This window comes from Mesoplodon bidens, assembly GCF_964165515.1.
Source record: "Mesoplodon bidens genome assembly, chromosome: 15".
Lineage (NCBI taxonomy): Eukaryota > Metazoa > Chordata > Mammalia > Artiodactyla > Ziphiidae > Mesoplodon > Mesoplodon bidens.
Genome location: NC_138171.1, coordinates 32,809,269 through 32,822,432, shown reverse-complemented (window position 1 = coordinate 32,822,432; position 13,164 = coordinate 32,809,269). Strand labels below are relative to the sequence as shown.

Sequence of the window (13,164 nt, the reverse complement as noted above, 5' to 3'; positions counted from 1 at the left end):
GTCAAACTGGTCCTGGTCCCTGGACAAAGGGCAAAGATACACATTCTTCTTGGATGTCTCTGGGGAGTCCAATCCATCCCATGCTCAGTCCCTCTCGACAGCCAAACAGCCAATAGAGGGTTTCCCAATTTCCGGAACTCATGTGTCCTCCCCTCTGTGCCATGGGTAGTTCTGTCTGTGGGTTCTAACCCACTGTGTCTGGTTGGCCTATACCTGGGGGGACTCTGGGAGGATGCTACCAGGTGTTCTCCTATATTTTATCAACTGGTTGTGTCTCCTTCCAGGATCCATGATGGCGTCTTGATTCCCCTCAGATGTGGGCAGGGTGCTAGGATCTCTGACCTCATGAAAGCAGAGGGTCTGGACCCCCAGCTCACAGTACTCAGACGCAGAGACTCCTGCATACCACTCACTGGCAAGCTTCACCATGACAGCCCAGAATGGAAACACTAGTTTTGCAACCAACTTCAGTATACCCCAAGACCATGCCTCCTCCCTCCCCTTCAACTTCAGTTATGGTGATTACGACCTCCCTCTAGATGAGGATGAGGATATGACCAAGACTCACACCTTCTTTGCAGCCAAGATTATTATCGGGGTAGCACTTGTGGGCATCATGCTGATTTGTGGCATTGGCAACTTTGTCTTTATCACTGCCCTTGCCCGCTATAAGAAGCTGCGCAACCTCACCAACCTGCTCATTGCTAACCTGGCCATCTCCGACTTCCTGGTGGCCATTGTCTGCTGCCCCTTCGAGATGGACTACTATGTGGTGCGCCAGCTCTCCTGGGAGCACGGCCATGTGCTCTGTGCCTCTGTCAACTACCTGCGTACCGTCTCACTCTACGTCTCCACCAATGCCCTGCTGGCCATCGCTATCGACAGGTGAGGATATTGGGTAGGGGTAAAGATGGAGGTGGCCCAGGTTGCCTCTTTCCTCACTTCAGTTTTAAAAGTTGGCATTACTCCAGATTCAAATGCGTGCCCATCTATTGAGGCAAAAGGAGACTTGGTTACTCCAGTTGTGGCTCATGTTGTCCCAAATGTGGACAAGAGTGAGGCTCCTGAGCCTCCCAGCTCTGGGCCATGCCCCCATACACCACATCTGCTTCAGATACAGGAATGTCATATAACCATGAACCTCACCAAACACAAAAGCAAAAGCAGCAAGTTTAGACAGGTTACTACTTAGAAGCCACGTTAACTAGGTTAGCCAGGGCAGCTTCCAGTCAAGATAGCATGTGCGAAGTTTTTCCTGTAACCACTACCCAAATCAAGATATAGAACATTTCCATCCCCTAGAAAGTTTCCTTGTGCCCCTTACCAGTCATTCCTCCCACCCCAGGCAACCACTGATCTGATTTCTAGCGTCATAGTTTAGTTTTGCCTATTTTTTAACTTTGTAAAAATGGAACCATACAGTATGTACTCTTGTTTTTGGTGACTTTGTGGCAGAGCTGATTTTAAAATAAGATTACAGGGTTCAGTTGCAAAAAAGAGGGAAGGACATTCTTGCCTTTCTTTTTTGCATATATCCATGTGCTTATTTGCATATATTTGCATGAGATGTTCTGTAAGTCCTTGATCTATTGTAAATTTAAAAAGTAAAATTTCTAATAGCAGCTTCAGACAAATTTGACACATGTTTTATTTATGTAAATAGCTGTAGGCCAGCACTGGACTACCAGTGGCTCTGTTTGAGGAGGGCAATTTGTGTCACATCTTCTTGGTCTAACATTGTGAGTTATGCTCATTTTGATGATGTGTTTTTAATCATCTTTTTCCCTTTTATCTCCTTTCAACTCCAGTTTTTCCCTCATTCTCAGTGCTATTTAGGTCTGTGGTCCTTTTTAATCAACCCAGTGATTATTTTTCATTTATGATAATATAATACACATACAGGTATAAGAGGCATCTTCCTTTTTATAACTTAATTCCTGCAAGAAAAAATAATTTTGTTATCACAACTCTGAGGCTCGTAAGCCCTGAACCCAGTGTTTATGAAACGTACGTATCAACAAAATGCACAAAATTCCCCAGGGGAAATGATACAAAGTATGTTTGGTACAATGGTACAAAGTCAGGTTCCTGGGCCCCTACTGAATGCGAATCCCCTGGGCTAGGGGCTAGGCATCTACATTTTACCCAATCCCTGAATGATTCTGATGCTTACTCAAGTGGGTTACCACTGTTCTCATCACCTTTGTTCCATTGAAACCTTTGTCTTCCTAATGTAGTTGTGGGGTTTTTCTTTCTTTCTCTTTCTTTCTTTCTTTCTTTCCTTTTCTTCCTTTCTTCCTTTCTTTCTTTCTTTCTATCTTTTCTTTCTTTCTTTCTTCCTTCCTTCCTTTCTTTCTTTCTATCTTTTCTTTTCTTCCTTCCTTCCTTTCTTTCTTTCTTTCTTCTTTCTCTTTCTTTCTTTCTTTCTTTCTTTCCTTTTCTTCCTTTCTTTCTTTCTTTCTTTCTATCTTTTCTTCCTTCCTTTCTTTCTTTTCTTTCTTTCCTTTTCTTCCTTCCTTTCTTTCTTTCTTTCCTTTTCTTCCTTCCTTTCTTTCTTTCTTTTTGTTTTCTTCCTTCTTTCCTTCCTTTCTTTCTTTCTTTCCTTTTCTTCCTTCCTTTCTTTTTTCTTTCTTTCTTTCTTTTCTTTCTTTCTTTCTTTCTTTTCTTTCTTTCTTTCTTTCTTTCTTTCTTTCTTTCTTTCTTTCTTTCTTTCTTTCTTTCTTCTTTCTTTTTCTTTCTTTCTTTTGTAACATGGGAGATTCTCAGGAAGCAACCATTCTTTTACAATACAGAGTGGTTCCTTTTCCACCCCAAACTAGCTCTGCCTCAGTCAGCTTCCAGCTCTGTCAGCAGTTCCACCATCTCCCAGTCACCCAAGCAGGAGATACTACCATCATCCTTTTCCTTTCTCCCTGTTCTACTGCCACCCACACACCCCTACACCAGGTGCAGCCCTACACCAGGTCCTGGCAATAGTCCCTCCAGCTTCATCTCTTGGCAAGTCATGGCTGGACCATCATAAAGCTCCTCTAACTTGTCTCTTCACCCCTTCAGGAGCCCATGACTTTCCCTTGCAATCTATAGTCATCCATATTAAGCATCAGAATATCACCACTGAAGAGTCTTTCTAATATATCTCATTCCTTACAAAACCTCCAAAAGTTTCAATGCCTATAGAACACATGCCAAATCCTGAGTCTAGCACCCCAGAGTCTTTGTAATCTGATGCCAATCTGTCTTTTAATCTCTTGCTGTGTCTGGGGACACAGACGGTCTTTTCCAAAGGACACTGTGTTTTAAGCGTAATAACCACTTCTATCTTCATGTTTCCATAGTGCTTAGCGCAGAGCTTCAAACCTGTGCCTTAGTTTAGTTTACCCCTAAAATAGACCCTGAGACAAGGATTCATGTGCAGGTAGCCCTCAGTAAGCACCTATAGGGAGATAGGAAATGAGGCAGGCAAGGGAAGGCAGTCAATACAAGCTGTGTTATTGAACAAGTTTCCACTGTGCACAACTGATGCTTATTCCTGCCACAGAACTCTTGGAGCTGGTGTAGATCACACCTCAGAGTTCTCCCAGGAGTGAGAGGTGGGAGGGAACTAGGATATTTATACACCAACCCTCATAAGTCATTTGTGAGGGCCACTCTGGAAATTCTGTGCAAGTTACCAAGAGGGCTCTGGAAGCCAGAGAAGGCCTTCCAACAAAGAAATGCAGGTGTTAGCAGGTGGCAGTGGACAGGCATGCAGTGAAGTGATAAAAGCAAAGGGATAATAGAGGGGCACCAACAGCATCTGCTACAACCTGGTAGATCCACAGGTTGCTGGGTTCTACTGTGTGCCCAACCTATGCGTATGGAAACATAAAGTAGTAGAAGACACAGTCTTTGACCTCAGGGAGATTTTCTTCCACACAAAAACTAGAATAATCTAGTGATAAGTGAAGAGTAACTCAGAGAAAGACAGATGATTATGTTAGTGATGCAGTCTGGGAACGCTTCATGAGGAAGGTGTTGCAATTCAAGTTTGCTATTCTGACCACTTCCTATTCACCCCATTGATGAACGCAGGACTCTCCAGCACAAATAGTAGTAGATAACTGAACACACAACACCTGAAACTAGAACAATGAGGGTGAAAGCACTTGGTTGGTCTCATATACTGCCAGCCCAGGGGAGGAGAACACTGCACACCAGGCAGGGTCACGTGGGAGCTGTGCTTGGGAATAGAATGAACCAGCAGGGGATGTGAGCAGCAGGGTCTATAGTGACAAGAGGCTGAGGTGACCCTTGGCTCCCATGGGGGGATGTGATTGACTTGTTTGAATGATTTTGCCAACTGGCAGGGAGGTGAAACCCATTAGGTTGAGGATTGGGGGTGCAGCTATTCCCACTGATAGAGGAACTAGCAGGACAAGAGCCTTTCTCACTGGGTGGAGGGGTATATCTGGTGAAAACAAAGGAACCCACAGCTAGGCTTTTGGGGGCCTGTAGATGTCAAAGCAGCATATGGAATTTCAGCCCTTACAATCCAGGACCCTAATAAATAAATAGCACCCCTCTTTCTCACTCAGTTTCAGACAAACTGAAAAACAAGGCAAAATGATGAGAAAGATGGATGATGGCCAAACTCTCACTTTTGCTGAGATGACACTAATATTAAATAATGGGCTTGTATCTGTAGTCATGGGGACCACATCCTACTCAGAATTAGACAAACCTGCAAACCCTGACACAGGCAGCAGCAGAAGAGCAAGGTTCATGTGCAGAGGGCCTAGAAGGGATGATATTTGAAGTCATAGAGAACCCAGAAAAAGAGTGTTGACCCCAAGAAGCACACATCCAAGCAGATAGATGGCAACAAAGACTTTGCAGATATCCCTCTTGCCAATGAATGAGTCATGGGAAAAGATGGGTTTAAACAAAGTATTATAGCTTCCACCATGCTTTATGTACCTTTACCTTCTCAAATAGAATCTTTCAAAAAGCCTGCAAGGTTGTCTGTAAAGTTATTTTTATCTCCCTTTCACAGATGAAGAAACTAAGTCCCAGGAGCATAAGTGATTTATTCAAGAATTTAGGTACACAGCTGAAATCCAGGGCTTCTGAATAATACCTAGGTCAGTGTTCTTTATTTTATTATTTAGCTGATGACAACTCTGAATTTTGGAGCATCCTATAGGATAAGGAATTAGAATTTAGGAGTTCACAACAGATTAAGCAGGGCTGTGGAAGTTCTCTTTGGCATTGGTTACTGAGATACTTTTCATGCAAGAACCAGACTGAGAGAGTTATTAAGTCTTGAATTAGTTCTGCATTATCTAAGGACTTTGGACTCAGTATGATAGGCAGAATAATGACGCCCCCAAGATATCCACATCCTAATCCCCAGAATACGTTATGCCTAAGGGGAATTAAGATAGCAGATGGAATTAAGTTTGCTAATTAGCTGATCATAAAATAAGGACATGAGACTGGATTATCCAGGTGGGCCCAGTGTAATCACAAAGGTCCTTAGATGTGCAAGAGGGAAGCAGAAAAGTCAGTGCCAGAGTGATGTGTTGTGGGAAGGGCTTGACTGGTCACTGGTGGCTTTGAACATGAAAGGGGCCCCTTAGCCAAGGAATGCAGGCAGCCCTAGACAAGAAACAAATGAGATTTTCCCCTCAGAGCCTCCAGAAAGGAACACAGTCCTACCAACACCTTGATTTTAGCCCAGTAAGACACGTCAGACTTCTGACCTCCAAAACTGTAAGATAATTAATTTGTGTTGTTTAAGCCACTGAGTTTGTGGTAATTTGTTATAGCAGCAACAGGAAGCTGATACACTCAGTACCACAGAGAAACGGTGATTGTGAGATGTCCCTGCCCCAGTGAAGGATTGGCTAGCCCATTTGTCCCAATCTCCAGCCCTGTGAGCCTTGTGCTACCCAGGCAAGTCATGCAGGTTAACTTGGAAAATCTGGGTCCCATGGATGGGTGAAGAACTCCAGTAAGCACTGCTCATTAATATATACAGCTAGGGTGCAGCCAATGGTTGGGATGAGATGCAACTTTATCTCATGTCTTCAGAAAGCTGCAAGCTGGGGAGAGCCAGGCTGCCATGAGATCTCCTAATTGAAGTCTATAGAGTCAGAGCTGCCAGTGGGCAAGGGGAAGGCAAGAGCCAATAAAACAATCTCATGACAGACATATTGCCAGGGACAGACATAAATAACATGGCAGAAGGCCTTCTTGGTCAAGTCAGAAACTTGGAAAGGTGACCAAAGGGTCTAGTTACAATAGAAGGGTAAATTGGATAGAATTTCTATGGGTGGCTTCCTGCTCTTGGTTGTAACCTGACTCAAGCTCCAGGTAAGAGGTACATATTCATTTCCAAGGTTATATTGTTTCTTGACATGACATGAGGGGTACCTCATGCCTCTTTTCTTCCTCCACCTTCCTCCACCACCTCTTCCTCCACCTTACTCCACCACCTCTTCCTCTCACTCCATAAAATGCACAGGAATGATTCCAGGGCACTAAATTACCTAAATAGGTGTTGTTAGGTTTTTCTGGAAAGAAGGTATTCAACCTACACAAATGAGCTCATTTCCCACTAAGGGCTCCAACCTCTTTCCCAGGCAGCGGTGCTCATTGGAAAGAGCAGGATAAAAGTTTTATGCTGTGTGCTGCTTTATGGTGTCAAGGCAACTTTACACACCTTCTCATCTGAGCTTGAGACAGCCCAGGGAGGTGGGTGTAAAAGTTCTGTATCAGGAGCCTGGATTCTGTTCCCTGCACCAAGTGAGCTTGGGCAAGTCATTTACATCTCACTAGATTCCTCAGATTCTACCCTTAGTCACCTCCTGCTCTGTAATGTGGGATGACACCTGAGGGGAGGAGAGAGAAATTCCTAGTCCACAGCTCTTCTTTCACCTCTACACCAGAAGATATTTGGATTGAAGAGTTTTGAAAGAATTATGTTCTTAGGCAGAATGGCAAGCTGGAAAGCCAAGGTGGTATCCATAGGACTTATAATCATGATAGGCCACATGTACATGCCACACCTAGTACATGCCAAGCATTTCACAAACATTATAATATTTAATATTCACAGTAGCCCTGCAAGGTACGTGTCATTTTATTTCATGTTACATTTGAGGAAACGAATCTCAGAGAGACTGAGTGATTCACTCCAGCCAAGATTTATTCTGTCTGTTTGACCCAAATCCTATGCTGTTTACACTAAATCACTCCTCTCCTCCAAATGCCAAATGATGTCGCTAAAATAAGATGAAGCACGTTGATGCTGGAAAATAGGTACGTGGGGAGTCATTGTGCCATTTTGTCTGCTACTGTGGGTATTTGGGTTAGTTAAAAAACAATAATGATTACAAGCACACACCATTATTACTGATAGCTTCCCTCCCCCACCAGATATCTCACTATCGTTCACCCCTTGAAACCACGGATGAATTATCAAACAGCCTCCTTCCTGATTGCTTTGGTCTGGATGGTATCCATTCTCATCGCCATCCCATCAGCCTACTTCACAACGGAAACCGTCCTCTTCATTGTCAAACGCCAGGAAAAGATCTTCTGCGGCCAGATCTGGCCAGTGGACCAGCAGCTCTACTATAAATCCTACTTCCTCTTCATCTTCGGCATCGAGTTCCTGGGCCCGGTGGTCACAATGACCCTGTGCTACGCCAGGATCTCCCGGGAGCTCTGGTTCAAGGCGGTCCCTGGTTTCCAGACGGAACAGATCCGGAAGCGGCTGCGCTTCCGCCGGAAGACGGTGCTGGTGCTCATGTGCATCCTCACGGCCTACGTGCTGTGCTGGGCGCCTTTCTACGGCTTCACCATCGTGCGCGACTTCTTCCCCACCGTATTCGTGAAGGAGAAGCACTACCTCACAGCCTTTTACGTCGTCGAGTGCATCGCCATGAGCAACAGCATGATCAACACCGTTTGCTTCGTGGCCGTCAAGAACAACACCATGAAGTACTTCAAGAAGATACTGCTGCTCCACTGGCGGCCCTCCCACGGCGGGAGCAAGTCCAGCGCTGACCATGACCTCAAAACCAGAGGCCTGCTGGCCACGGAAGAGGTGGATTGTATCAGGCTGAAGTGACCCACTGGTGTTTCATAATTGAAAACCCAAAAGCCAGTACTTGGAGCACAATTCACCAATAACCAAGTTCACAGGCTGCTTGGGGAAAGGGCAACTGTGTTCACACCTCACTGCTCTCAAGGAACTGGATGCTTCTGGAGTCATAAAATGCGATGCAACTAGACACAAACCACAGCAGCTGACATTTACTGATACCTGCTCAACACCTACTGTGTGCACAACCACAACAGTGAGATTAGATAAGGGCAACAGGAGCTGACATTTACTGATTACCTACTGTGCAAAAATATTTAAATAGCAAAATGAAATGGCAGAAGCCATTGGAGTCATCAAGCTATATCCAGATATTTAGGGTCAAACAGAGGCCACAGATGGTTATCTAGACTCATTCTTCATCTTCCCTCACTCTGTATCTGTCCAGTGCAGGAAAGTCACAGCCTACAGAATGCAGCACAATGGAGATAAAAGGGTGAATTAGAGTGTGGGGTTTACAGCCTCATGGGAAGACAATTCACGCCATCACAGTGAGCTTTCCCACTCAGATCTTATGACCTCCCTAGAACATTCTCTAGAATTCTGGCTGCCAGAAAAGAATTTTTCTCATAACCAGGTCATTGATTATCTATAATGGTGTAATTTCAAAGGAAAGAACCAAAAAAGTTTCTTTTCCACCGATGCTTGAAAATTCATCATTCTTTTGGGTGAAGACAGACAATCCTGAAATGAGGAACACATCCAGTTCCTGAAATCTTAATGTGAAGGATGTCAGCAGCTCTAGTGTCAGGGAGGAAGAGGACGGAGAAAGGGGTGGAGTTTGCCACTGGCAATGAACATAATCTGTGTGGCCATTTTGCTAAGGCCTGGGCCACTTTTCTAGAACACACCCTCTCTTGCAAAGATGAGCTCTACTTGGAATCCAAAGACCTGGTTCAAGTCCTAACTCATGTGACCTAGATGTTTACTCTCTCTGCATCTCAGTTTTGTTCAACGAAACAGGGATGATGAAAATATTTTCTCTGCCTGCCTTACAGGACTGTTGGGCAAGCCCATTGAGGTCATAGCTTGTAAAAGTGCTTTTCAACTATAGAAGTGATGAGAATGGATAAGAGATATTGAATGATTTGTTTGGACCCCATCCACTGTGGCTTATTATGGAGAAACACTCCCACTTTTTCATCCTTAGTCTATGGACCAGTGATCCCTGAACTCTTCTCAGTGCAGTCCATCTACATCAGGGCAGAAAAGGAATCCTTGTCCTGAGTTATAATCAGAAAGATTCAACTTCACAATCTCAGTTACCCACACCCCACCTCCCAAACTTTCAGTATGCCTGTGGTCATAGAAGTGTTGATAGTCTTCCCTGCATGTTGCTAAACAGCACACCCCAGGGCTGCCTAAGTCTGTTTGTATTATCACACATCTATGGTAATTGTGTGTAGTTGTCTTCATTTCTTCCTGATTCATTTTGAAGCAGAGTCTATACAAATGGTTTAGGATTGACCCAAATGACCCACATTTGGGCAATTCCTGATCTTCTATAGTGAAGAGGTTATTTAGTTGTTTGCTTGTCTGTGTGTGTGTATGTGTGTGTGTTTAATTACTTGTTGGTGTTTTTAATCCAACAGTGACGTTTCAACCAACATTTTCCTCCATCACCACCCAGCAGATTCACCTTCAGCCCAATCATTGTACCCTCAGAAAATGCAAACTCACTTTAACATTAGGCTAAGCCAAATTGTTTATAAAATCTGATTAGACAAAATTACACAATGCATTCTAAAGTCAAGCAAGTAAATATTTTGGGGTTATCTGCATTTTCACAAATATGATAACTGCATTTTTATTTATTACCCCTGTCTTGACTCTTCTCCTAAAGATGATTCTTTAAGAGTAGACTGTTACCAATTGTGTCTGTCAAAAGAATTCAGTCCCCTTTTCCTTTTTATACTAAAACATACCATCCTCCCTTCATTTAAATTTAACTGAAACAACTTTTGTAAATATTGGTGAGATTTGTGATTTTCCAGTGAATTAAAGTGTTATGTTGCTATCAAATGAAATAATTAACATATGGAATCCTAACCACACTGTTGAAGCATTTTCCCTGCTAATCTTCTATATGTTAGTATATTTAGATATCAATGAAGTAATAGCCATTTAAACAATTCAACTTTGAAACAGAGAAGGAAGTTCTTGAAGGCATTTTTAGAATAGTGGCAGCTCACACCAGCAACCAGCCTCATCTTGGTCATGTCCCTCAAGCTGCCAGCCCAGGAGTGTACTCATTCATGCAAATAAATCAAAGAACCGCTACTTCATGTTCACATTACCCTTTCATTTTAAAATCATCTTGTTTGCTTAAAGAAAACTGCTGTTTGCATGGAGACTGTTCATTCCTCTAACTGGTGTTAAGGTAATAAATTAATTGCACTTGTGTTTACACTTTTCTTTTCAAGACTAATTAATGCTAAGCTTAAGATACTTTTAATGCACTGAGATATATAAACATTCATATATACTATTATATATTGGAAATTTAATCTCCTTTGGAAAAATGGATCCATTTCCTTGGCCAGAATAAGAGAAGGATGGCTTTGTGATAAAGCTATTAGATTTTTCTTTCAGCATCCAACATCAAAAATAAGTTGATTCTCAAGTTAAAGAAATCAAAAGATGGCTTCAGGCCCTTCATGGATAAAAACCAACTGCAGACTTCTGAAGGAAAAAGTGACACATGGGAGGTGGTTAGAAGACTTAAAGTAGTTCTATTTCTAGGGGAAAATTTTGGCTTTGAATCATATCTCCTCAATTTAACCATTATCTCTCCCTTGGGCTCAAGAAGACACACACACACACACACACACACAGACACACCTACACCTCAATAGGACCCCAAAGCAGGAAAAGGCCTTTTAGGACATGTAACACAACTCACTCCTTTCTTAGGTGAGAAGATCTGAATTTCAAATGAGGAAATCACTTGCTTAAGGATGCACAGCTAACGCTAACATTTGCTGGAGCCAAAACATTGCCCCAAGGTCTCACTCTGGTCTAGTGAACTGCATTCAGTAACTGCCCTCCTGTGTCCAAAGGAGGGGACTTCCTTTAAGAATGTTTAAAAAGCCATTTAAACTGGTTTCTGACCTCCTGGGAGAATCTTAAACTGCACAAAAGATACCTTCCTTCCTTCTGGCAAGCAAAGAATGCATCCATCCAAGGGACTTCATAATCTAGACCCCAGGGTTCCAGAGAAATCAGAATTACACCAGGGTCACTCTAGCGCTCCTGCCTTTCTTTTCTCCTATTGAGAGAAATGCCCCCTCAGGGAGGGAGAGGTCTGAGCACATTTGGCTTGAATATACATGGAACTATTTAGATGTGGTGCTGGAGCCATGTGGGAAAGCAGATTATGAAGAGGGGACCCTGGCCCTAGGAAAAGTAAGTGGTGGGGAAAAGCGCTTTCTCATATTCAAAGGCAAAGCAAGTCCAAGGCCAGAGTGTGCAATCATCACACAAGTTCCAGCTGGCTGATCCTGAGCAGTGCACTGTCCTTCTTCATGCCTCCCAGGAACAAAATGCCTTCTGGTCACCAGGTCAGCCTCTCTCCTGAGGTACACCAACCAGGCTACACATCACCTCCTAGGGTTGCTTGAACCACTTACTCCTTTACAGATGCTCAAAGAGCTCCAAATACAGGACAATATTCCCAAGAGATAGCTGGTGTGAAAAAAAATGTGTTTGGCACCTTCTTCAGATATAACAAATTGGCGGGAAGTGAGGGATTCATTGGAACTTGAAAAGAATAAGTAATTATCGAATAGAGGGAAGTAGGCAGGGGCTTGCCCCCAAGAAGCTGGTGGTCAGCTCTTGGAACAGAAGGTCATATAGATGCAAGGTCTTTCCATCCCTTTGTTAACTGAATTTCCATATATGAGTCACAGGCTGAGATGAAAGAGGTCATTTCCAGAATCTCATTTAATGCTGACTGTAAGTTACCAGCTCTGGATCCAGCTCCTAGGCAGGTTCCTGACACAATACTTTGACTGAACTCTGCAGCAGGGATGGTCCAGTGTGTGCAGAAGAAGGTCTTCTGCCCACTCATCCAGTCTCTGTGCTGGCTGCCCAAAAATGGGAGTGCAAGCCTGAATCTGAAAGCGACTCTTGAAATGATATATGATTAATTCCATGTTGAGGTTGAGACACTGTAAGCACAAAAATGGAGAGAATTTAGAAGACAGATTCCTTCCAGAGTATTTTCATCTTCTGTGACTCCAAGTCTCTAGCCATCTTGGACTCCCAACTGTACCTGGCCAGCTCAAATCACAGGATATCTTCTATAGCATAAAGAAGATGCCCTTCCATCATTGAGACTGAACCAGGAAGATTAATGACCCTCAGGAAGGAGACAATGATGTAGGGGAAGTCCCTTCCACACAGGAAGAAGAAAACAGCGCCTACCCCTTCCAGTCCCCAGCTCCACTATATTTGAAAGGAGTAAGGAGAAGGGGCTGAAATCCAAAACATTTCATTTATCTGAAAGTGGGTGATTTAAGCTGAATGGAGTATACTTAAGTCCAAAAAGACTATATGTTATTAATAGCTAAGTTTAAGTTTGTTCTCTACCTCCCAATGAGACAGGGACTCATAAAGCTTTGATCAATGATAGAAAAGTCAAGAAGCTATGTTTTCTCCATACATCCAAGTGTCGTGTCAGCCAACACTGCACATATAACAAGGATGAAAAAGCAGCAGAAGATTGGGGACTGGGATGGAGAGAAAAGAGGAAAAGAAATTGAAATCATGAAAGACTATATCTCTTAGTTTAAAAATGTATATCTCCCTAAAAGAAAGCCAATGGCTTTTTGGTGATGGAAGCTGGTGCTATTGCTGAAAATGAAGAAAGAATGAAAATATTAAGTAGGTGAGAAGTTAAGGATCCTTTAAGAAAATGATAGTTTTTAACCAGAGAATAGAAGTTCAGATACATTACTATAATGATATGTTTGCTTATTCCGATCCATGGCATGAATAAATTGAATATAAGTTTT

At 43.0% G+C, this 13,164-nt stretch overlaps 1 protein-coding gene across 1 annotated transcript; it reads left to right on the top strand.

The window, feature by feature from the left end:
- Positions 1 to 407: 407 nt before the first annotated feature.
- PROKR2 (prokineticin receptor 2) lies at positions 408 to 8,116 on the top strand (the record flags this gene model as incomplete). Its single annotated transcript, XM_081255664.1, has 2 exons — positions 408 to 885; positions 7,420 to 8,116. The coding sequence occupies exons 1-2, from the start codon at positions 428 to 430 to the stop codon at positions 8,114 to 8,116; spliced, it is 1,155 nt and encodes a 384-aa protein (XP_081111790.1). The 5' UTR covers positions 408 to 427.
- Positions 8,117 to 13,164: the final 5,048 nt, after the last annotated feature.